The sequence below is a fragment of the Telopea speciosissima genome, chromosome 2 (assembly GCF_018873765.1).
Source record: "Telopea speciosissima isolate NSW1024214 ecotype Mountain lineage chromosome 2, Tspe_v1, whole genome shotgun sequence".
NCBI classification, from domain to species: domain Eukaryota; kingdom Viridiplantae; phylum Streptophyta; class Magnoliopsida; order Proteales; family Proteaceae; genus Telopea; species Telopea speciosissima.
The window spans coordinates 81,979,509-82,004,507 of record NC_057917.1 but is presented as its reverse complement, the minus strand read 5'-3'; the positions used below and the strand labels follow the sequence as shown (position 1 = coordinate 82,004,507).

At 38.8% G+C, this 24,999-nt stretch overlaps 3 protein-coding genes across 4 annotated transcripts in view; 2 read left to right on the top strand and 1 right to left on the bottom strand.

Annotated features, from left to right (window-relative positions):
- Positions 1-366: 366 nt before the first annotated feature.
- Positions 367-8,059, top strand: LOC122652564 (coatomer subunit epsilon-1-like). The gene is made up of 7 exons (XM_043846348.1): positions 367-601; positions 729-818; positions 1,089-1,240; positions 6,252-6,387; positions 6,472-6,627; positions 6,739-6,818; positions 7,628-8,059. The coding sequence occupies exons 1-7, from the start codon at positions 440-442 to the stop codon at positions 7,719-7,721; spliced, it is 870 nt and encodes a 289-aa protein (XP_043702283.1). The 5' UTR covers positions 367-439; the 3' UTR covers positions 7,722-8,059.
- A 1,541-nt stretch (positions 8,060-9,600) lies between these two features.
- On the bottom strand, positions 9,601-11,937 carry LOC122649979 (extensin). Of its 2 annotated transcripts, XM_043843254.1 has the most exons (4): positions 11,729-11,935; positions 11,121-11,596; positions 10,460-10,991; positions 9,601-9,790 (listed from the first exon to the last, which is right to left on the bottom strand). In XM_043843254.1, the coding sequence occupies exons 1-4, from the start codon at positions 11,832-11,834 to the stop codon at positions 9,759-9,761; spliced, it is 1,146 nt and encodes a 381-aa protein (XP_043699189.1). In that variant the 5' UTR covers positions 11,835-11,935; the 3' UTR covers positions 9,601-9,758. The 2 variants fall into 2 exon arrangements, with proteins under 2 accessions (XP_043699189.1, XP_043699188.1); XM_043843253.1 differs by having other exon boundaries at positions 10,460-11,596; positions 11,729-11,937.
- Positions 11,938-20,447: 8,510 nt separating this feature from the next.
- Positions 20,448-24,999, top strand: part of LOC122653116 (UDP-glycosyltransferase 71K2-like) — a 66,763-nt gene continuing 62,211 nt past the window's right edge. Inside the window, exon 1 of the mRNA XM_043847052.1 lies at positions 20,448-20,471. The gene's annotated coding sequence lies outside the window, so the exon portion shown is untranslated. The remainder of the gene's footprint in view (positions 20,472-24,999) is intronic.

Sequence of the window (24,999 nt, the reverse complement as noted above, 5' to 3'; positions counted from 1 at the left end):
GCGTTGACGCTGGCTTGGTGCCTCAGCAACTCAAAGAAGAAGGAGAAGAAGAAGGAGAAGGAGGAGGAGGAGGAGGGACGGTGGTGATGGGGTGGGAGTTTTTTTACAATTATCACCTCAAAAAGGGCATTTTGGTCCTAAAAAATCTGTGACAACGACACACTATCATGACTAACCCCGTTGTTACGGGTCTGTAACGGTGGGGGCCAGTTAGTTATTAGTATGCAACAGGGAGGGTAACAGTTGTTTCAAAGTTTTTTTTTGGGGGGGGTAATAGTAAATATGAAAGATTCTGGGGTGATAATTGTAAAAAACCCTTAATATTTTCGGTAATTCCTCCTCTCTCTGTTCCGCCGGTGCCTTGTTTCTCAGAGAGACGAGACAGAGAGAGAGGGCAGATCTAAGAATCCAACACAAAGAGCTAAGCAGAGCAGCAGCCATGGCATCTCCGGACCATCTCTTCAGCCTTCGAAACAACTTCTATTTGGGTGCCTATCAAGCTGCCATTAATAACAGCGACCTTCCCAATCTCTCCTCAGAAGATGCAGTCGAGAGGGATTGCCTTGTTTATAGATCTTACATTTCTCTCGGAAGCTATCAGGTTCTCCTCTCTAGAAACCCCAAGATTTCATTCTATTTCGAAGAAAGATTTAAGGATTCGACTTCTGTTTAATTCTTCCGCTTCTTTTTAATTTTTCCCTTTTTCTTTTTCTCATTCACGTTGGCAGCTTGTTATCAACGAGATCGATTCTTCGGCTCCCACGCCTCTCCAGGCTATCAAATTGCTTGCGCTCTATCTCTCTGGTCCAGAAAGCAAGGTTTGATTCTTCCATCTGCTGTTTAAGATCTGTTGGTTAACGTATATTAAGTGCTCCATTCCTGAATTTTAACTCCATCATTACTTATCGAACCATCAAATTTCTTCCCTTTTTATCTAAGATACTGTAATTTTTCAGTATAGAACTTCTGTTGTAATCTTGATTGGAGTGAGCTGTTCATATTGTGTGACATGCGGACTCGGGCACTGGAATTGGGTTTTACATTGTATTAATATGTAATTGGTGACTGTTGTTTTTGCAATTCTACAGGAATCTGCAATTTCGAGTCTTCAAGAGTGGTTAGCAGATCAAGCCATTGGAAGCAACCCTGTTTTACGGTTGATTGCGGGAATCATTTACATGCATGAGCAGGATTACAATGAGGCCCTGAAGCACACCAATTCTGGGGGAACTATGGAACTGTTAGTTTTTTTTTCCCCCCTTTTAATTTTGGAATTTCTGACTACATAGTTTTTTTATTGATTCATATACATCTTTTATCTGCTCTTAATTATTTTTTCTTGCTACATTGCTAGAATTGTGGTTTAGAAGAAGGCAAGAAGCTTTAATGAACAATATTTGAACTTCCTCTGTGGGACTTGGCAGATTAATCTGTTATTCCATACCTCCTTTGAATTGCTTTAACCCACAAGGAACAAATATCTATGTATTTGATGAAATCTCTGAGGTAAGTAAAGCCAAGTAGAGATGCATGTTAGCAAGAAATGGTGTTGAGAAATAAAGTTGAGATATCCTGTTTGTGATACCTTAGTGTTATTATTGTTAAAGATACTTTAGCTGTTATAAGGAATAACAGTTACTTCAACTGTTGGGTGAACATTGGTAGGTTATTATGGGAACTTAAACCATCAGTGTGAGTATTTACCCAGGAAAGGAAAAGATAGCATGACTAAATGCAAAACAAAGCTAATCCTGTGTTATGAGGCCAATTTTTAGCTAGCTACAATTATTTAAGGGTGTCCATCTGGGGTCTGAGAAGCCCTCAGAGCAGGGGGGAACCAAAAGGGATAAACGTGGGTAGATATTGCTCATCTTTCCTCACTATAAAATCACTATTTCAGGCTTCAATTTACTCATACCGAGTTATCCATTGTGTGTTGCATGGGAGGATACTTCGTGTGCTCTGTGTGAACTTCACAACAGATGTTTGCTGTTATTGATTACTTTTCTAATTGAATAGAGCTTATTGTTGAAAGATATAGTGGAGACTTATGGATTACAACTGCATGAAAATTGTAGTTCCATCCTTTTGGGAGAGCTGTTTGGATCATAAGTCGTTTACTTTTTGTATGTGCTTATCTTTTGGTGATTGATTATTTTTGTTCGAGTGGTCTGGGTCTGCTCGTTTCTGCTTTGTATGCAATATAAATGACCAATAGGTTCCTCAATATACTTCAGATCAGCACAATTTTGTAACCTTGAAAAGATACTTTTTCTTCTTAGGTTTAAATTGATTCTCGATCCTTTCCGTCATCAGGTTCCGTAGGCATCCCACATACCGAATTATATTCTTTACCGCTATTCACCCCCTCTTTCAAATGTTTTAATGATTATACAAGTTCCAAACATTGTGAAGTGTCTTTCAGCCCAAGGAGTGGTGGAGCACAAACTTGAAGATCAAGTCAAGCCGTCCGTGAGGATTCGAGCAATTTGAGCCAGATTGGAAGAATTATCTTTGTTTGCTTGAATGTAATCCGAGGCTATAGTTTTCATTTTGTATTTAGTTAGAGGATCCTAGGATGTAATGATCCCATGTGCACAGGCTCAGCTTATTAAGTATGGACTTAAAAAAATGGAATACCTAAGATGGGTGGTTCATAGTGTAGACTGATTAAGTCAAATTGGACCGAAATGGTTGACATTAATCATGAAGCTTGATTTAGTCCTTTTGGTAATTGAATGGGCCTTACATTGGTTCACTTGGCATGGTATGAGAGCCAATTGGAAAATACGTCCAAGTGATATGATTTAAAATCGATAAAGGCCATTGATAGCATTAGCGGTTGATTGAGCGGCCAACCGGCGTTGAGTGGAGCTGTCCACCGGTGAGCATCATAGTGGTCAACAGGTAGATGATCCGTTGGTTACCGAGAGCACCAATAAGAAGATGAACGATGATATGGTCAATCGGTAAATTCGAAGAGATGCTCTTTGAAGTATACAAGGCAACACCCAACCGACTCTGTATAGCGGTCGACTAGAATTCAAAAAATTAGATCTGTTGAAAACATAACGGCTAGGTTTTTCTTTGCTGTTGAAATTTGCTCTATAAATAGAGGAATAGATTGAGTTTCAAAAAGACTTTTGGGGCAAAATTGTGTGAAACTTTGCTAGGTTAAAACTTGAAATTCTACTGTCTATGTGCTTGAACTTACAAATCTAATGAGCCATTGAACAAAGAAGCTGAGAGCTAAAACTTGCAAATCAAATCAGCCATTGAGCGTGAGCTACTGAGCAAGGGGATCAGTATATGAGCTTCAACCTGCTTATCTTCCTGTAAAAGAGGAGGTAACTTGTGTTTTGACCCTTGAGCCATTGTGTATTAGTTTCATACTTCATAGTGATTGTGTGGTGAAGGGTATTGAAGCCCTGATCCGTGTGTGTGAGGTGTTTGTCCTACCTTGCAAGGAGATGTATCGATCTCGGGGAGATTATTGTGTGGGTGTTTCTCCTACTAATGTAGTCCTAGATAGGTAGAAGACCTATTAGGAGCCAAGGTAGATCAGGCCCTCACAAAGGTGCTGGCCGAATGGGACGGATTGGGGTATTTAGGGTCAAATCTAGGGTTAGGTTTATATGAATGGGGTTGAATCTTATTTGGTTTTAATGGGCAGGTCTAGGAGAAGCTAATAGTGTAGGTTTGAACATGGTTTGAACAAAAATTAAAAATTTCAGAAATTAGGGTTAGGGTTTCGGGTTTTAGAATTTAGGTTGAAACAAGGGTTTAAGATGGGGTTTTAGGGCAGGGCTTTGGATCGAGTGTTAGGAAGGGTGAAGGGGACATTTGGGTGTAATTTGGAAGGTTTTGGATGGCTAGATTGGTCTAGACTGATTTTAGGGTTTTGGGGTTTTACAGAGATGAGGGGGAATTAGGGTATTGGGTGTTAGGATGGGGCTGCAAGCTAGGTCGAGTGGAGACAGGGATGAGAGGGTGCTGTGGTTGAAGTTTGAATGGATTTGAATGGAGGGATAAGGCTGGACAGATTTTAGGAGTTTTAGGGTTTATGAGGATCGATGGGTTTTAATGGAGGATTAAGAAGATGGGAATGCTGAAACAGTAAATAACTTACTGATTTTAAATGACCTTCACTGGCAGAAACCTTGAAGACAGCTTGAAGAAGAACCTCCCAATCTACAAGATGCAAGGAGTCACTGGAGATCCACCAACCCTTCACCTCGATATGACTCACAAGGTTGTCTTGATATGACTCACAAGACTCAATCTCAAAGGAGATAACCAGCAGCAACAATGGCAGCCTCAAACGAATTATTTTTTAAAAAACTCAATTGTGTGGGGGAACCTCCCACGTTTTCTATTAGTAAGGGCCTAAACGCCAAAATCCTAATACAATTTAAACTCTCCTTCATAAATCATGGAAGGGAGTAGCTAAACTTAAAATAACTTAAACTTTAAAAGGTAAAAAGACCTATTTGTCCCTAGTAACTTAAAATAAGACAATTAAATCACTTAAACTAGACCAACTTAAATTGAACCAATTTGGATGCAACTAATTTGAACGGGTTAAAATAAAAACTTAAAAATAAAACTAAGTATAGAACTATTCTAAGGCTCCTACTATGACCCTATGCTTAGGGTGGTTTCTTCAACTCGAGGGGGCTTGGATCTACATCACCTACCCTGTAAGGATATTGTGTTAGTGAACGTAGGACAGTATTGAGACCATGCCGAACCACTATAAATTTGTGGGTGTACTCTTTCTTCTTTCCCTATCTCCATTTATTTTATTTTGTATTTGTTTGACTAATGAATTGTTGGAGTTTTTAGAGGCGAATATAAGTCAAATTGGGCTAAGATTCCGTATAAACCCAATTCACCCCCTCTTGGGTTGGCTACATGATCCTACAAAATGCTAATATTTTCCTTTTTGCTATGGAATGAGATATTCCCCTTGCCTAGTTTAATGCATCCAGACCTCAATTCTCTTATTCGTTAGTCCAAAATGTAAGATCCTACATTATGGTATATACATAAAATGAGTGTAGTTGAGATGGATATGTTGCTAGATAGAAAAGATAGGATCATAAATTGATGCATTTGAGGGAACTTATGATTACAGATAGGTGATAAGAATAAAAGGTCAACAGATAGTTCAGCCATGTGCAGTCCTCCAACTGTGCTGGTGAGGACCAATAAGATGCAAGTTGAAGTTGTAGAGGACAAGGTGGATTTTGAAAATTACTCGGTTTGATGCAAGGAATTTGTTAGGATTCGGGTAGAACTCATCCTTGAAATCTAGCCTTTAAAGGGAGGGTGCCCAAGTACCTATAAGTCTCCACATCAGGCTACTCACATCCGATGTGGGATTATTACTTTTGTGTTCCGTGTGGAACCCCAACAATCTTCCCCTCCACGCGGGAGCAACCGAGATTTTTCCCTATCTACCCCTCCACACGGGAGCTACCGAGATCATCTCCAACTTCATCCTTGGAGGCACACCGGATTGCCACGCCCTGGCTCTGGCACAACTTTGGTTTTGATACCATTTGATAGAGGACTTAGGTAGAACTCATTATTAAAAGCTGGCCTTGAGGAGAGGGTGCCCAAGTACCTATAAGTCTCCACATCGGGCTACTCATATCCAATGTGGGATTATTACTTCTGCTTTCCGTGTGGAACCCCAACAATTCGTATAAGTCTGATACCACTTGTTAGGGACTTTACGGGGTAGAACTCATCCTTAAAAGTTAGCCATTAAGGAAAGGGTGCCCTAGTCCTTATAAACCCCCCATGTTACCCATTCATATCCTATGTGAGACTATTTTTTGCCTTATGCGTGGACATCCCAACAGAAATAACTTTTTATCTGGTAAAACTTTATTTCAACTGAAATCACTGAAATGTCTCATTTGGGACTTTGTTGAAATTGAAATATGCTGGTGGTTTTTAATATAAGCTTATTATTTTTATTATACATGTTTTTAAGTAGTGGGAAAGATATTATTTTTGTTATTTAACAGAAGATATGACCGTAACAAAGGTGGAATTGTGGAGCAGAATTCATGTTGTTGACCACGTGTAGTTGGTACAAAGCTTAGTTGATCATATATTTCTTTCAAGTCATTTTGAGGGGCCTTGATCTCTTTCTTGGTTTTAGTTGCATTCTTTTCACTTCCTTTTTGTGAAATAAATGCTGCACTCTATGTAATCCTGATGAGCTTCATCTTTTGTAGGCATGCACTGAATGTTCAAATATTCCTTAAGATGCATAGATCAGATTATGCAGAGAAACAGCTAAAGATTATGCAACAAATAGATGAGGACCACACGCTAACCCAACTTGCAAATGCATGGCTAAATTTGGCAGTGGTAAATGAAGGTTTTAGTGTTAGTATATTAGAAGTGAGATAATTTTTCTGTTTATGATCTTTGCATGTTGTTTTGTGATGTCAGGGTGGTTCTAAGATACAAGAAGCATACCTGATCTTTCAAGATTTCTCTGAGAAGTTTCCAATGACCATATTGGTCCTCAATGGCAAGGCTGTCTGTTGCATGCATATGGGACACTTTGATGAAGCTGAAACCCTGTTGCTAGAAGCTCTAAACAAGGTAATTTTTTTTGATGAGTTTGTTTCAGTGTTGAATTTTTGGAGCACTTATGTGAATGACGAATTGACCTCTTTAACATGGAAAATTTATCACTGACTAATGTGTGTACAGGATGCAAAGGATGCCGAAACTCTGGCCAACCTTTATGTATGTTGTCTTCACCTTGGCAAACAATCATCTCGTTTTCTCAGGTAAGCTATCAATATCTTCCATATTCTCCTCTTGTTCTCTTCCCTGTGGAATTATTAGCGTTGAACTTGGTAAGTTTCATGAGGATCTTTCGTTGGGGGAACTTAACATGATATTTGAAAAAGGAAAGAACAAGGCAATTGATGCAAATGTACAGTTGAAAACTAGATTCGTATCTGTTTATTTGGATAATAGGAAGTTGGATATGAATTCAGATGCCAATGTATATGCTCTGCTAATATCCACTCTAATTAAAATTTTAGTTTAAAGGGCATATCCAGTGCACGAGGCTCCTGCCACTGCGGGTTCTGGGGAGGGTCAAAATGTACGCAGCCTTACCCCTGCTTTCGCAAAGAGGCTGTTTCCAGATTTGAACCCGTGGCCACTTGATCACGATGGAGCAACCTTACCGTTACAGATAATTATTTAAGAATATTTAAATGTGTTTAATATAATATATTTACAATTATTTCCATGAAGTCATGATTCATGAACTAGAAACAAATTTCTATTATTTTGTTATGTTTATTGATATGTATATGTATTGTAAAATTGATTAGGTATTGTTGGCAGACTCAAATTTGGATACTCAAATGAAATATCTGTCAGATATCCAATTTAATTTGGATGGCGGATTTCCTAATAAGATATGAATTAGGACCTGTCTCCAAACCAAATTTTCTCAATTTACATCCTTAATTCTGGTGCTAAATGGTTTGTATGTTGGAACTACATGAAACTTGTGCCGCTGTTAAGGGGCCAGATTGGGTTCTTTGGGTATATGACTAATTGCAATAATGTATTTCTGCAGCCAATTGAAACTCTCACACCCTGACCACATGCTTGTCAAACGCATGGTGTCTGCTGAAGAGAGCTTTGACAGAGCTGTTCAAACAATTGCTTGAAGGTCTTGTGGGTCAGTTGATAAGCTGCTGATAGTTGCATAATCCAAATCTTATTGAATAATTTTAGATTTGTTTGGTTTTCCTCTTTTGCATTAATGTTTCTTTACTTACTGGTGTTCATACTGTTGGAGTAGTTGTAGTAGTGCTCCTTCCCTTTTGTCTGTTATTTTCAATTGTAGTTTAGGTAATCGGCAACACCTTGTGTGAGCAATATATGGATTGAACATAGAGGAATGCTTTCAAGGATGTCAAATTGTATTTGTTGAAGTGGAAAAATGTTTGTGTTGATCCTCTTTTTGTAGGAGAAGATATTTTCAGAAATTATTGCACTGCTGTTTGTTATTGTATGCTAAAAAATCAATCATGTTACAACAAACAAGATCTGCAGCGCTTCAGTGATCCAAGGCAAACCGCAGAAGTAAACAAATTAAAATGGTATAACAAAGATCCTGAATATGTTAAATCTCATTTTTGTGAAGACCTAATTCTGAAAGGCGATCTCATGTATGTTGCCTACCTGTGCCATCTTATACATCCTAGAAATCTCGTCAAAGCAGAAAGAGGTATATGAATACTGAATTCTTCTCTTTGCTAGCTATGTTACTTGGCTACGTCAGAATAGGAGTGGGAGTGGACATTTGTCCAACGGTTCTATAGCCCACCATTGACATGGCTTTGTCTCATGCAATTAGGTGTATTGCACAGCTTGGCCTGGCCAAAACCTGGCCCATTAACATCCTCTCTTTACAAATCAAGACTTTGGGACTATCCATTTTTGGAACTCTGCGTGTGAAGATTATGAGGTTAATTTCAACCCAGATGATCACATCCATACGATTCATTCAGCGGTTGTTGACCCATTTACCTGCAGGGTAGGTCCTAACTCGCACCAGGTCAATTTTTGCCTTATGGAAGTTGTGGTGTCGATTGCTATTTCTGATTAGAGAAAAAGGTTCTCTGAGTCCCTGGATAACGGTACGTTGGTAATCTATCTCTCATCTCCTCACATGAAATCTTTATCTGTCTCTCTCTTCTTCACTTGAAATGACTTTGTAGAACTCCAATATAAGCCTTATTGGTGCATTCCTCTTTGCTGCTTGTTCGGTGGATTCTCCTTGGATTATTTGCTTTAGAACCGAATTTCTCTATACCTATGGTGATGAGGGAATCTTCACATCTAAGGACATCTAACCCTTTGGATTAGCATGGGTAAGGATATTTTCGACCATATACAATAAGGGGTGGGAGTTTAATGATGACATAGGGTTCAATCACATGGTTACATCACTAGTGGAGAAGAGATTTCTTTATTCCTTGGGTGAAGGGGTGAAGGAAAACTGAGACTATTTGCTTTAGAGGGGTAGTTTGGAGGATTTGAAGACTAATTGAGCAATTCCCTTATAATATGGCTGCAGGTCTTGCTTTTTTAGATTAGATAGTAATTTTGTTCATAAACCAGCCCATGAAGTAGTTTGGGCCTTAATTTAATTGAACATCAGCAGGGGACTTATGTTGGGTGTAATCGGTATTTTAGAAATGACAGGCCATAGCTCAGCCCATGTACCTCCGTTTTCATCGTTGGATTGCTTTTTTGTTTGACTTGCTCTTTCTGTAACTTCTGAATTTTTACCAGTTGAGATGATCCGGATGGATGGATGTGTGGTCCTCCCTCACCATGGATACTCTCGTGTACCCACCATGTGTTCACACAAAGAGCTTGCTAATATGTATTATAATCAGGTTACTGCAATGCAATTTATACATCTGATAGAAGAGAAGATGAAGTAGGTCCACATATACAAAAGAAGAAAAAGAAGAATTTATGTCCCAATCTAAGACAAAACCCTAGGAGACTCACTCCTTATGAGATGCTCTCTTAAAAAAATAATTTATCATTATATCTTCAATTGCAAAATTCATGTTTTAAGACTCTATAGAAGATTTCAGGGGGGAAAAGTGATAATTCCTTTACAAAACCTTTATTTAATCTCCAAAAGAAGCTGTCACCTAATAATGGCGCTTCCATTGTTTCAGCAATCAGAAGTAGAGGAAATGGCACCCATCATAACCTGTTAATCAGAATCAGATTGAGAAGCCAAGTGATTAGGAAAATAACTAATTATAATTTTCCTAATTATAATGTGGAAATGAACATATACCGGCCAAACATGATTTTTTACATAACCACTCAAGAGATCGGTATTTCCTGGCTCAAAATATAAAATGGTCCATCCCTCGAATTCCTTGGGGTTGTGAAAAAGGAAGGGACAAAAATCTTGAATGAAAAAATTATGATAAAAAGTAAAAAAATGTATACGAAAAGGTTAAAAAAGTTTGTGTATAATAATGAGAAAAGTTCTCTAATCTTCTGACGACCAGATAACTAATACCGTGGTTTGAAGCATCAGACCACACAAATCGAATATCTCTCCCTCCCTATTGGAGGAAGGGTAGAAACACCATTCCTTTTTGTTTTCTCTCCCTCCCTTGCCCCCAATTCCCCATGGTCTGCTGACCAGCGAACTCCTTCCCTAATAATAATTTGCAATTGTTAATCAAGAGTCTTTATGTCATGTTTGGATTCAAGTATAGCATATTCCTGGTCAGGCTACGTTTGGTTCATTATTCATTTGTAGGATACTTTCCTCCTATGGTGATTTAGTACCATGTTACCACTGTCCTTAATTTTAGAATGTCTATCCTTGTGAGTTAAGAAGGCAATGGGCCTTTTAACTTACTTGGATCCACAGTGACCAGTATGGCTATTCCTCCGAAGTCGCAAGTGCCTCCGGCTAATTTCGTTCTTTGGAAGTAACTGTTAAAAGCGTAAGAAGCATGCGCGAACAATGTATTAGGTTGGAAACAGTTTCCATCAGGCCGAATTGAAATACAATCAGCTCCAGATCCACAAGCATAATTCATGGCTTCTCGAATGATCGGATCAGGGACTGTCGGCTTAGCAACACACCACAGACGTTTTACAGGGGCTGTATATGGAGGGGGTGGCACATTTGGAAAAGGGTACACGACTGGTGGTAGAAACACAGGTGGACTCGGAACAAATCCACCGGGACTCGGGACGTACTCAGGTGGGCTAGGAACAGAACCTGGAGGACTAGGCTCATTTTCAGGTGGGCTTGGAACAATACCTGGGGGACTGGGCTCATATTCAGGTGGGCTTGGTTCAGACTCAGGTGGATTAGGGATGTATTCAGGTGGGCTTGGTACAGACTCAGGTGGATTAGGGATGTATTCTGGTGGGCTTGGTACAGACTCAGGTGGATTAGGGATGTATTCAGGTGGGCTTGGTACAGGCTCAGGTGGGCTAGGGATGTATTCAGGTGGGTTAGGGACATATTCCGGTGGGCTTGGTACTATTTCTGGAGGATTTGGCACCACTGATTCTGGAGGACTCGGAACGGTTCCTGGTGGGCTAAGCCCATATTCTGGTGGGGATGGGGATGGGGATGGGGATGGGGACGGGGACGGGGCATATTCGGGTGGGTTAGGGATTGTACCAGGTGGGCTTGGGTTGGGAAAAACGGGTGGAAATTCTGAAAGGGGTGGTGGGGGTGGTTGTGCATAATAGACCACAGGAGATGGAGTGGTTGTAGAAGGGGGTAGTGGGATGGAGGGTGGATATACACAAACCGGAGGGGTATTTTCAGGTAATGGAATTGGGCCTAAGGAATCAAAAGGTGGCAAAGTAAAAGGTGAACTTATACCATAAGGTTTGGAATTAGTGGAATCTAATGAGTTTGGATCTACTACATCCAAGTGGTTTGATAATCTTAGATTCTTTGTGCCTTTGATACTTGAACTTCTTGGACGTGTGAGACCTTCAAACCTGAACACTTGCCTTGATCTCCTTGCATCTGCATCCTCCACCAGATCAGAACATAGAATAAAAATACTCAATTAAATGACGATGAACAAATATCAGATCACAGTGAACCAGTGAACTGGTTTAGCTAAAATCCAAAGAAGGAAACAAATTTTTTACTTACCACATTGATTGAAGAGGGTAGCTGCAATAGAGAAATAGAGAAGCAAAATGCACAATAATCTCTTACAATTTCTTCTACGATCCATAGCATGGAGATCAAGTTTCATGGCAGCTGTGACTGTGATGCCCAATTCCTAGTTCAGTCCCTCTATACAAACGCTCTAAGATCACAAACTAACACTTGTGAGTTGTGAGAAACTTATATAGGGAAGCTTTGGTAGCCCATGAATTTCTGGAAAGAAAAAGGGAATAAAGAGGGTCGGCCTTAAAGTGGGAAACTCAAATTTATCAATTAATGCTCTGCTTTTTACTATCACGAAGCAACATAAGTGACAAGGAAGAAGCGTAAATGGAGAAAGATGTTAAAGAAGTGTGTTTGGAGAGAGTTAGGGGTTTCTGTATTATTATTATTATTTTTTTGTTAGGGATATATGCTTGCTTGGTATGGGAGAAATACCTATAAAGTGTTAAGTGTTGTTTTTTGCCCTTTTGTTTTGCTTGCTTTCTACTCAAAGAGGGGCTACCCTTATGTGTGACTCACTTTCTTTCAGTTTGGAGGGCATGGTGGCCCATATTCTTCTAGCTCCAAGGGTTATCCTACTTTCTGTATGGTCCATTTCCTGTAGTACTATGCCTCCATCTGGGGCAAACCTTGAATGCCGTTTTTGTGTGTTTTTACTGCCTTTTAAAGTTTTCCTGCAAGCCAAAAGGAGTCTAAGGATATTATTTTAAAATTATCTTGAAACTCGATGCTTGGGGTGACCGAGCTCGAGCAGTGTTAGTCTAAACTAACAGTTGATGACAAAAATAACCAAACTATCCAGATCACCTTCATATTTTGAATGATACCAATTGAAAAAAATGCAATTCAACCATCAACTCAATCAAACAAGGAATGCAGGGGTTTTTATGTCATTTCAGATTGGATTTTATGCCAATCTGACTGCATTTAATGCAGGTCGTGCACATGCACGCTGTGCATGTAAACTTTTGCTTAAACAATTTTAAACAGTTGAAAGGTTGTGTTTGGTATGCATTCTTGGAATGCATTCACGAGTTTCCACTTGGCAAGTAGCTGTAGACATTTGGATGGCAAAAGGATAGAGAACGAGACAGTTACACCCCAAGGGGTCAGCTCAGTTGGCAAAAGACCAACTCCTCAAATAAGAGGTCATGAGTTCAAACCTCCTTGGGGCCTATCCCCATCCCCTAAACCCCCCCCTCCCCTATTAAAGCTCTCCAATTCCCAAAAAAGAACGAAACAGTTTCAGTGAAATTCTCTGGAATCGCTTAACTCGATTTCAGTATTGTACAGCATAATCTGAACTAGGAACACAAACAAAGATCCAACTTACTGTTCTTTGAACATAAATTTGATCCTTAGAAGAGGAAAGAGAAAAAAAATCAGCCACGTTATAATGCAATATCTGGGAGGAATTGAAATAAACACCAAAGGATTTATGTGGTTCAGTAAAATTGCGTACGTCCAGGCTGAGATAAGATTTACTTCACTGAATATGGTTAATTACAGCAACTCGTCCTCACACCTCTCTCAGATCGATTACATAGAAAGAACCCTCATTACAAATTAACTTTATTCAAAAGAAAGGGGAAAAAAAAAAAAAAAAAACTGTACATGGGAAGAAGGGATCTAAGAGAAGAGGCCCTAAAGACAAGAAATTACAAACAGAACACAAAGGGGAGAACTCCCGAAAGACAAGCACTTAGGCTGCGAATTCATTAAAGCCATAGAAACATCCCAGTAGTCCATAAGCGAGCTACTAATACAGGCTGATGACTTCCCTTTGAAGATGGTGGAATGGCATTCATCTCAAATTTCAGATGTCTTTTGACAATATCCACCTTTGGTCTTGTCTTAATAACACGTATTAGACGACCATTTCTCTCTTTCCAAATGTGGTAGATAGTAGCATACAATGCCAGTTTTGCAATATCTCTAATGTTACCACATCCCCCATAGGTTTTAGGTACCCAAGAGGCAACAACCAATATGTTGTTGTTCGGGTTTTGAAGGGAGGAACACAAATTAAGCATATCCTTCCAAACCTGGACTGTACAATTACACTCAGAGAATATAGATGATTTCTGCTCTCAACACCCGCCCAATAGAGATGCACAAGAACGGCCTCACTAGAATGTTTCTTTTGATCGAGGAATTGATCCGTAGTAGGGAGAGCATCCCTTAGGCATCTCCAAGAAATAAATGAATGTCTACGAGTATTGGAGGGAAACCAAATTGTTTCAGCCCAATTTTTGGGGCAAGTTGTCTAATATGGTTCCATACTAACTTGAAAATTTATAGCAAAACCCTATAAATGAATTTTCTCGAAAGAATCTTCCTTCCCTAGGGCTTCTTAATGGCCAGTCGAAAGCAGCCCACTTATGCACAGAACGGACTACAAGACATCGTACCCCAACACCAAAGTCTTATTGTAATTAGCTAGAATGTAAAGCATTCTCATCAATCTTAGTTAGAACGGTCTCCAAAACCCCCACCCAAAGAGTTGACGGTTAAAAAGAAAATTAAGCATCCATTTGATTATTTCCATGAAACAAAGAAAATCAAATGGCCCAGTAAGAATATCTCTGAAATGTGGCTACAATTATCTATGGAAGCTATGAAGAAATCCAAGGGAGAAACAAAAATGTTAACGAGGAAGAAGAAAAAAAAAAATTTGATGACATCACCAAGCATCACAGGGCTCAGGTTGAGCAACAGGATAGTTCTTCTTCTTCTTCTTCATCTTCTCCTCTAGCTTTGGGCAAAGGAGAGATGAGTTCAACTTTCTTCTTCATGTTCCCTATACCCTCGCCTGGAGTTTCACGGGGATCACTTTCCCTATCACCAAAAGCTTTCTACTATTAACATCACCTTTTACATCTTGTTGAGATGTTGGGAATTATTTTTTTTATGAGAACATAAAATATATATAATTAAACTAAAGATAACAAAGTTTGTACAATATTGTTTGAGAGCGAAAGTTGCTGAAGTTGCTCATAGTTGATAGAAACATAAGACGTAACAACATAAATGAAGGTGAGGATCACAACATTTGTCGTATGAACAAGAAGAACTGAAATTGAAGAAGTACTGGCTTTTAGGAGATGAGAAATAAGAGGCCAGTATCACACATTAGCAGTAGGAGTCTTTATCATATCTATAAAGTTGAGAGTTATTGATGTATGGTAGTATATCGATTATTTGGATCTGGGATGTGTTTTTATTATAATTGGATTATCTTCACCTAATAGCTTACAGTCTTTGGGTTAGACCCAAAGGGTATCTTTGGTTTTTCCATTTTATTTAACACATTATAAATGTTTTAAATGAGCGGTGTTACCTTCAAAACCCTTTCCAGAGTGTTCGGCTCCCTTTTCACAATTTTCGCAATACATGTTGAGCTCCAATACTACCAATTTAGGGGTGTCAAAATTGGGACCAAACTGGATAAATCGGCCCAGACAAAACCAAACCACATCGAAAATTGAAAGAATTTGATATTGAAACCGGCTCAAAACTTGGATCGAGACAGGGGCGGGGTTTGCGTCATTGAGGGGGGGGGGGGGGTTGGTCATTTTGCCCACCCCATGTGTCTGGGTATACCCTACACATCTCTTAAGAAGGTACCCAAATACCTAGGGGTGTAAATGAATAGTCAAAATCCGTTTCCGTATCCGTGTCCGTATCCGTTTAGCACTATCCTAATCCATCCGAAAGCTAAACGGATGCGAATATGGATAGGGTATAGCTATCCGAAAAGCTATATTTACATGTAAACGGATAAAATATCCAATCCGTATCTATGTTCGTATCCGTTTAGCACTATCTGAATCCGTCCGATAGATAATCGGATGCGGATGCGGATATAGCACTATCCGAGCTAAATCCGAACCGTTTACAACTCTCTGCATCAGGACTATTCACATTTGGTGTGAAATTATTACTTTTGCCTTCTACCTGAACCCCAACATGTATTTGTTTTTGTTTTATTTTATTTTATTTCTTTGTGCTTCAATTTAAATCTCTCAATTTTTAATAAAATTTGACAAAAGAAAACACTAAAAAACTTTGGATAATTCTCTAAACGGTTGAAAATAAAAGATAAAAGTATGCAAAAAAAGATCATTTAAACCATCTAATTTGGTCTTGGAATTTGACATTAACCAAATAAGCGATGTCCTCGTCCTTTTCAATGATTTAATTTGTCCGGTTCCTATACATGCCATATGGCAGAAATAGTGATTTATGTTGCAGTCCCATCCATTCGACCGGATCTATGTGATTTTTTCCTTGTAAGTCATTTCCATCCCAAAAACAAATGCTGGGAGTACAATAAATTTTCTATTTTCTTTAATATAAATAACTTTTGAGTACAAAAGGAGAAAATTTAAATTTTTTTCTTCATTATAGCCTTTTGAACATCATAATGCTTTCTACCAAGAAAAAAATAAATAAATAAATAAATAAACATCATAATGCTTTCATTCTTATATTTCAACAAAGAAAAAAATGATAAAGCCATTCCTCCTGTCTTTCTATTCCTATTTCAACTTTGATTTATAAACATCTCAATGGCGGCACATGGTCTTGAAGTTTATGAGAGAGAGAGATCCTTGATTGTTAGCTTTCGGCATATTGTTCAAGTACTTAATATTTGAAATTAGAGTCAGTCACCACGTCATAAATTCAAGTCACGTAAAGCGCTATCTAAAGTAAAGTGAAAACTGTCAAGAAAAGATTACCTGTCGCCAGATAAAAATCTTAGAGTAGATTGGAGCTGCTTGAAAATAGTTATTTACCATCAAAGTGAGAATCATTGAGGATGACGGCTATTGAAGCATAATGGTTTATTATACATCTAATGGGACCCACTCTAGTGTATGAGCGATAGATTAGGCTAGCTTAATATGGGATAGATTAAGAAACTAGTTTTAACATGTTCCATCAACTCTAGAGCTTTTGGCATATTGATCAAATACCTAACACTAATTCATTTAACATTATGTTGGTGTTTCCATCATTAAACTATAATATATATGTTAATTCATCCAAAAATAAATAAAAATCGTGTTCCATCAATTTTAGAGCTTTTGATATATAGGTCAAATAGTTAACATTAAATCTCTCCGACTCCAGCAATAATAATTAATTTGCGTAGACAAAATAGTTACACTCCCCCTATGGGAAGATGATTCGCCCTCAACTTTTACGTTGGTATTAACCATGACTAGGAATGCAAGTATTAGATGTGACTAGTTGATCATAGAAAGATAAAAATGGAAACAAACAAAAAGTGGTGACGATAGATTTGACATCGATATAAGCCATCCGGATAATTAAAAACAATCTAATGGCAAGACTATTATGCAATAGTTGTTAGCTTTGGACTCTCAGTCAAAGTCCCTCTCTGTGGAACCAAGTTGGAACTATAGAAAATTATTAATTAATAGGGAAATAGAATTTTATCAAACAAAAAAATAGGGAAGTAGGTGTTTGTCTATAAGTGGCCTACGCCAGTAATCTCATCAATTTTCTCTCTCTTCCCTATATATAAAGACATTTTTGTCCTCTTGTTTGAAAAGAAAAAAGTGAAATACATGGGAGTGTTGGTGTTGGTCGCATTTTCGAATAGAATTTTTTTTTTTTAGTCATAATGGAAAAAATAATGGTAATCGATGTTGTGCCTCAACGTATACCTGCACCTAGACACAATCGCTTGCAAAATGATCAATAAACCCCTAAAAAAACGTAAAAGATCACCGATGTATCGATCATTTCACACATGGTTGTACCTTAACAGAAATACATGCCCGCATTTAGCATTCTGTTTCACAATTATTATACCATTATCTTGTTGACCTTCAGTTGTCACAAGACTTACTGCAATTAAAGTACTCCTCATACTATCACATCATAATGTCATGGGGACCCGGATCACATATCCAGGCACGCACACAAGTAGCCCTGAGAGATATTGGATGTTAAATCATTGGGTGAGTAGCTGCAAGGCCGGTGGAGTTGTCATTGTTATCACGTGCGATTGGGATCCGGCTCCTCTCCTGGGACCTGCCTCTACCTCCTCCTGTCCTATCAGGGATGGATCCCAAACGGGTAAGGTGTTCGGGTAAAGGGTAGGACAATTATTTCATCCTTATTTGTATTTCATAAGATGGAGAGAGGTGGGGCAGGTTGTAGGAGAAGAGTCGGACACTATGCGATCTTGCTTCCGTATGGAATCAGAATTATATATTATCCATTTGGTAGAGTTCACTTAAATCAGGGTTTTTTGGCTCTCAATTAGGATTCCTATTTTATTGTAATCCCATGTAATAACAACTTAATATAATATATAAATAGTGGGTCTCACTAATCGAGAGAACACGGCAGATTTCCTAAGCTAATGACCATGACTTGGGATGCAAGTATTAGATGTGATTAATTGACCGATCATAGAAAGGACAAAACAGGAACAAAGAAAAAGAGGTGGCAATAGATTTCACATCAAAATAAGCCATGTCTATAATTAAAAACAATCTAATAGCAAGACTATTATGCAGTAGTTGTTAGCCTTGGACTCTTTGAATCAAGTTCCCCCAGCATGGAACCGAGTTGGATCCTTAGAAAATAATTAATTATTATATGGGAGAGCGTTCTCTATGGAGAAGCGTAGGAGACACAAGCACGTGGCAATCAATGTTTGTTTTTTTTATGAAAACAAACATTAGAAAAATTTTCAACATGCAAAATTATACATATACAACGTAAAATGTACCGTATATAAACAAACGGAGCCTAAAGAGAACTAGAACCAATTAAATAGTCATCCAAGTATAATAACAAAAAGAAAAAAGATTGCTAATTGGTTGTTGGCTCTTGTGCCTAGACACAGGATTTTGCAAAATTACCATTCAACCCTCAATGAAAAACAAATCCCATTCAATTAAATGTTCTTGCACAGATCCCACATTGATGCAGGACCTACATGATCAGATATCGATCTCTTGCCCCCCAAAATAATAAAAAAAATCATAAGAAGTCATAAATCAACCAAGTGGAATTATTATACCCTCAACTATTACAGTAATCATCCAAGCATAAATATAGTCATTCAAGTTTAAAATTATTAAAAAAAAAAAAAAAAAACACACTCCTTAATAATCTTGTCATGCATGAGCCCACCACACACTGAGCTTGGTCATCAGTCTCAACTTTGACGAGAAGATATGGAGGAAGAGAAGGAGGAACCAATGAGGTTATGGCAATGGGAGACGTCAGCAATGGGCATCTGATGCCTTACCCAATTCAACATTGCATCCTTCATGTCCTTTCCGAATTTCACGTTTTCCTGTAATTTATAATAATTTGTCACCACCATTAGATTTAGAGATTTAGAACTAGTAAATATTAGTTAATTAATTAATTAAAAATCTGATTTCTCTAATAATATGTATGTATGTATCTGATGTGGTAGGGAATCCCAGACAGAGAGAGTGAGAGACCTTATCATTAACGGTGATGGTAGTAGTCCATTCGTCCCTCTTGCCAGTAAGAACAGTCAACAATGTATGAAGGTCCTCGAAAGTAAGTTCCATTTGTAGTTTCAAAGTAATAGGCTGAGGAGACAAAGATAGAGAGGAGATGAGAAGAGAGTTGACTTGACACAAAATAGACGCGCATGTCTGCACGATAGACCTCCTGAGATTCCAATGGAGGCAACAAGTGCATGTGCAAGTATGTACGTACGCGAGAATTTTCAATACTATTGTACTGTACGAGGAGGTTTGATGTGGGTTGAGAATACCTGCTTGTCTGTCTTCTGAGGTACTATAGTAGGCGGCGGCGGCAAAGGGGAGATGAGCTCAACCTTACCCATCTTCATTCCCCGGAATATCTCCTCCACCGCCCCTTGGAGTTCCAGTGGGTCCACTTTTCCTCCCACCGACAGCTTGTCACTGTTGAGATCATATCGCGCAGATTTAACATCTTCACGTACCGACCCAGAGACAATAACAGTTAGGATGTATTTTTTGTTTTTTTTGGTACGGAGCTTTATATATATATATTTGATAGAGAAGGGAGAAGGGAGAAGGGAGAAGGGAGGAGGGGGGGGGGGGAGGTATGGAATCGGGGAGGGGATAAGATATCAGTCCAGACACTCGAACTCTCGAGACCTCTTAGAGAGTATGGGCATAAAACGCACCACGACTCACCAAGTGAGCTAAACCGTTGTTGGTATAACCGTTAAGATGTTAGTTAACATGGGCCACAAGAGTAATATATATTTATATTATATTTAAAAATTATGAAGACAAACTTTGACTATTTTTTTTTTTCTGAGTTTCGTTGAAGGGAAGACTGCATGCAATATTGTTACTGACCTTTAATATCCTAGGCAGCGCTTTCTACTTGCTTTGCATGACTGCCGCATGGGCACTTCAGGTTGAGCTTCAATACCACCATTATATATCCATCGTTGTTGTTCTTGTGGGCTTCATTAATCTGGTTATGGATCTTGTTCAGAGTTTGAGACAGAGAAACCAAGAAAAAAACTATAAAAATCACCCAAACATTTTCAAAACTTAATAAGAGAAACAGAGCAACTACTCATCATGAACTCACCGCACCCATCCCTGCTTCCTGTCGTCTGTAACTAACTTCTATTGTGTTTATTGTTTTGGATTTTTTGTTTTGTTTTGTAGGAGAGAGAGAGAGAGAGAGAGAGGGAGGGGGGGGGGGGGGAAGCGTATATATATATAGCTGCTCCTGACTTGTTCTGCACGCCAAAAAATGATGGATGAAATACGAGTAAAATCCACAAACGATCGACTACGTCATTTCATGGATAAATTATGACGTACGAGTAAAATTATCAAATTAATAGTGCATACATCCCTTGTAAAATAAGCATTATTTCTGGCTGGAAAAGTCCATCACTGAAATTATATATAAGTTTTGTACGTCAATTTAAAATAGGGTTGGTGTTCTCTGTGGGCTGAGGAGTGTGACCCCTGTTTACGTGGGACAAATGAGAGGCCGCACGTAGTCGTCTTGTAGGATAAGATTGCTGTTTTTTTATGGGGGGCGAGGTGATCATTTCGACTCTTTCTATCTTCTATCTAGACGTGGGAGATGCAAACCCTCAAATCTACTTCCTTTAAAATAACATATATGCATGAATAATGTCAAGTGTCCTTTTCACTTTCATAAGTATCCCTTTGTAGAGTTAATTTATCCCGGAAAAAAACAAACCCTTCCATTGTGATTCACATATCCAAGAAAGAGAAAGAGGGGATCATTTTAGCCCCTTATGTTTGGATGTCACGAGGAAAAAAAAAAAAATTTTGAGTTTGAAGAGAGAGATAAGATACAGTCACACATATATATATAAAAGACAAAGGTGTGGGCGGTGATGGGAACCAGGGATGGGGTGCAGGTAGTGTTAGGTTGGGCTGGCCGCGGTCAAGGTAGGTTGGGGCGGGTTGTGAGGGCTAGTATAGGGCTGGGCTGGCTAGGCAGGTAGGGTCGGGTCGCTTGTGTGGGTTTCAGAGGTGGGGCTGGCCGGTTGGGCAGAGGCTGACAGGATAGGTTGGGGCGGGTTTGGTGGGCTTATGTAGGGCTGCGCTGGCTGGGCGGAGTGGGGTGGCTCGTATGGGCTGCGGTGGTGGGGGTGCAGTGCTGGTTGCAAGAGAGCGGGGGAAAGCCCACCCCCTATCAAAACTGGTAGGATATTTTATTTTCGTTATTTATTTCTTATTAAAAAACAATAGGAAATTATATTTAAAATATAATATTATGCGACGGTTAACAACCACATTGTTATATAAAAATGACCTGAACAATTAGCTCTCAATGAACCCCAAGGGACAGCACATTTGGCAAGGGACAAGGGACACGGCCTAAAGAAGCTTAAGGTCTTGAGTTTGACTCCGCCTTCCCCCTTGGGATCACCAACTTGAGAGGAAACTCCTTGGTGAACATGGGGGCCCCTGTATCTCTCGATTCATGTATGTTGTGAGGTCGTATACTAGCCTTAGGGGATTTAATCGGCCTTTGGCCGGATACCTCCTATAAAAAAAATTTAAAAAAAAACAAAGTCTCTCATTGATCAAGGTTGGTGGAAACTCGTGTTCCATGAGCCTAGCTTGATCATTGAGAGGTCGTCTAAAGGCCACATTCTTGAAATGCTCTCAGATTCGAATTAGATCTGATTCCTTGGTAGCAGTTCAAATGCTCTGTGGACGGTTTTTGATTTTATAATATACTATTGGATTGGTTGATGATATTCATAAGCTGAGAGATTGCTTTCGGAGCTACATTTTCATGTATCATGTTAGAGAGATCAATGGTTGTATGGATTTCCTAGCTGGGTTCCTACAGTCCTGTCAAGAGATCCATCAATGTATAGGTAGTCTCCCAGTAATAACTCTTTCCGCTCTTATATGGGACGATGCCAATGGGAAAAAATTCTTTAGATTGTAAATTCTTATTTTTATCTCCCTATTAACATAAATTTCTCTATTCTCCCAAAAAAAAAAAAAAATGACCTGATGTGGCAAATGGAGGTAATGATAAACTGACATAATGTATATACTAATGGCTAACTGCGGTTTATAAAACCTGCCGTGGAAGATGAGCTACACAATTAGATTTTTAAACCGCAGCATATGGGGAAAATGGCTTTTATGTGGCCACGGAGGAATGGTTTCTCTTTTGGACCACTCTCATTTTTCCACATGGGTAGATGATGTGGTTATTCTAAGTATTGGATTACAGAGAATTGAATCTGATATGGATTAGCCACTTATGAAATTTCATACTAACTCAATCAAATACTCTCTTTCTATGTCCATATATCCCGGAGATCCCGCATATGGATAGATAATGTGGCTATTCTAAGTATTGGATAGAGAGGATATGATTCAGTTATTTTTTGATGGTAAGAGGATATGATTTAGATTAGCCACATACGAAATTTCATACTCTAACTATATCAAATATTCTCTGTGTATGTCCACAAAATTTGTAACTTGGCAAATTTTACTTGAGCTGAAATTTGACATGTAAGCAGGGGTTCTTAGGGTGTAATTGTTCAAAAATTTGAACCCCATCTGAACTACCATACGAAAAATATTTCGGAATCAGAGGAAGCCTTTTCAATGTGGACGGTGGAGGAATCAAGAGTGCAATTACCAATCAAAATACCAATCGACTCTCTTCAAAGCACCTCACTTCTTCTCTCTCTTCCTCTTTTTATTCAATTTACTTTTTACTATTTTTGAAGAGAGTCGATATGTTCCATGGTTTTAGTGCACAGTATTGGAACAGGTATCAGTAACCTGCAAAATTGATATGATACCGATACGATATCGGCCTGGATCGATTGTATCTAGCAAAAATGAGTTTTTGACCATTTTACCCCTTGTCCGTACCGTGCTTCCGATATAGTATCGACACAGTATCAGTATCGGTGACTAACAAAATCGATACGTATCGCCCGATATGGGTGATACGATACCGATACTTACAACCATGATCTATTCGGAGAAGAATGATGAGGATGAAATGCTGAATAAAAAATTAATTAAATAGAAAAATTGAAGAAAAAAAAACCGAATAGAGTAAAAAAGGGGAGAGAGAAGAAGAAGCGGGTGGATGCTTTCATTTTTTACTATTTTAATGACAAAATTAGTAAAAATTAGAAGATGAATGGTAAGTTAAATAGATTAACAGGTTACTAGGTGAAAAGGAAGGGTAATCTGTTAAAAACATGAGGGTAGAAGGAGATGTAAAAGCTTAAAAGCATGGTAGTATCAGAAAAGAAGTTTAAGGTAGGGTAGTTTTAGTAAATATAGGCTAAATAGAGGGTAGTGATAGTAATTGCCCCAAGAAAAAAATGGAAACAAACAAAAAGAGGTGACGATAAATTTGACATCGATATAAGCCATCTGGATAGTTAAAAACAATCTAATGGCAAGACTATTATGCGATAGTAGTTAGCTTTGGACTCTCAAGTCAAAGTCCCCCTCCATGGAACCACGTTTGGATCTATAGAAAATTATTAATTAATAGGGAAGTAGTTTTCTGTCTATAAGTGGCCTACCCCAGTAAGCTCATGAGTTTATCCCTTTCCTCCCTATATGCAAAGACATCTCTGCCCTCTTCGTTTGAGGAGGAAAGAGAGAGACAAATGGGAGCGTTGGCGTTGGCCACACTCTCAAATAGAGTTCTTTTCTCTTAATCATTATGAAAAAAATAATGCCGTCATCGGTGTTGTGCCTCAACGTGTACCTGCACCTAGACACAACTACTTGCAAAATGACCGATGAACCCCTAACAAAGCGTAAAAGATCAAGGGTGTATCGATCATTTCACATGTGAATGTACCTTATTGAGAGAAAGACCATTGGAATACCTGCCTACCTTTCTCGGATTATCATCACATGTGATATGGATCCAACTATCTTTAGTAACACAATTGAATGGATATCATATGCTGATTCAACTCTTTCTATTTCAGTTATTCAATATTGGTTTTTCATTCTTTATATCACCCAATATTGGGTTGCCTTGTTTACACTCAATTGTATGTCATGTATATATATCCCTTTTGGGGTTATGAATGAAATTAAGGATTGATATTCTCTCTAACATACCTTAGCACAGATACATGCCCAGACACAACACCATTTAGCATTCTTTTTCGCAATTATTATACCATTATCTTGCTGAACTTCAGCTGTCACAAGATTGCACTGCAATAAAAGTTGTCCTCATACTATCACATCATAATGTCATGGGAACCCGGATCACACAAGTAGCCATGAGAGATATTGGATGTTAAATCATTGGGTAAGCAGCTGCAAGGCCGGTGGACTTGTCATTGTTATAACATGCGATCAGGATCCGGCTCTTCTCCTGGGACCTGCCCCACCTCCCTCTCTCCTATCGGACATAAACAGGGATGGATCCCACCCGGTTAGGGTGTTTCGCCAGGGGATAGGATGATCATTTCCCCCTTATTTGAGTTTGGTAGGATGGAGGGAGGTGGGGCAGGTACTAGGAGAGGAGTCCGACACCATGCGATCTTGCTTTCATGTGGAATCAGAATTATATATTATGTAATCTCCATTAGGTAGAGTTCACTTAAATCACCACCATGCGATCTTGCTTTCATGTGCAATCAGAATTATATATTACCTAATCTCCATTAGGTAGAGTTCACTTAAATCACCACCATGCGATCTTGCTTT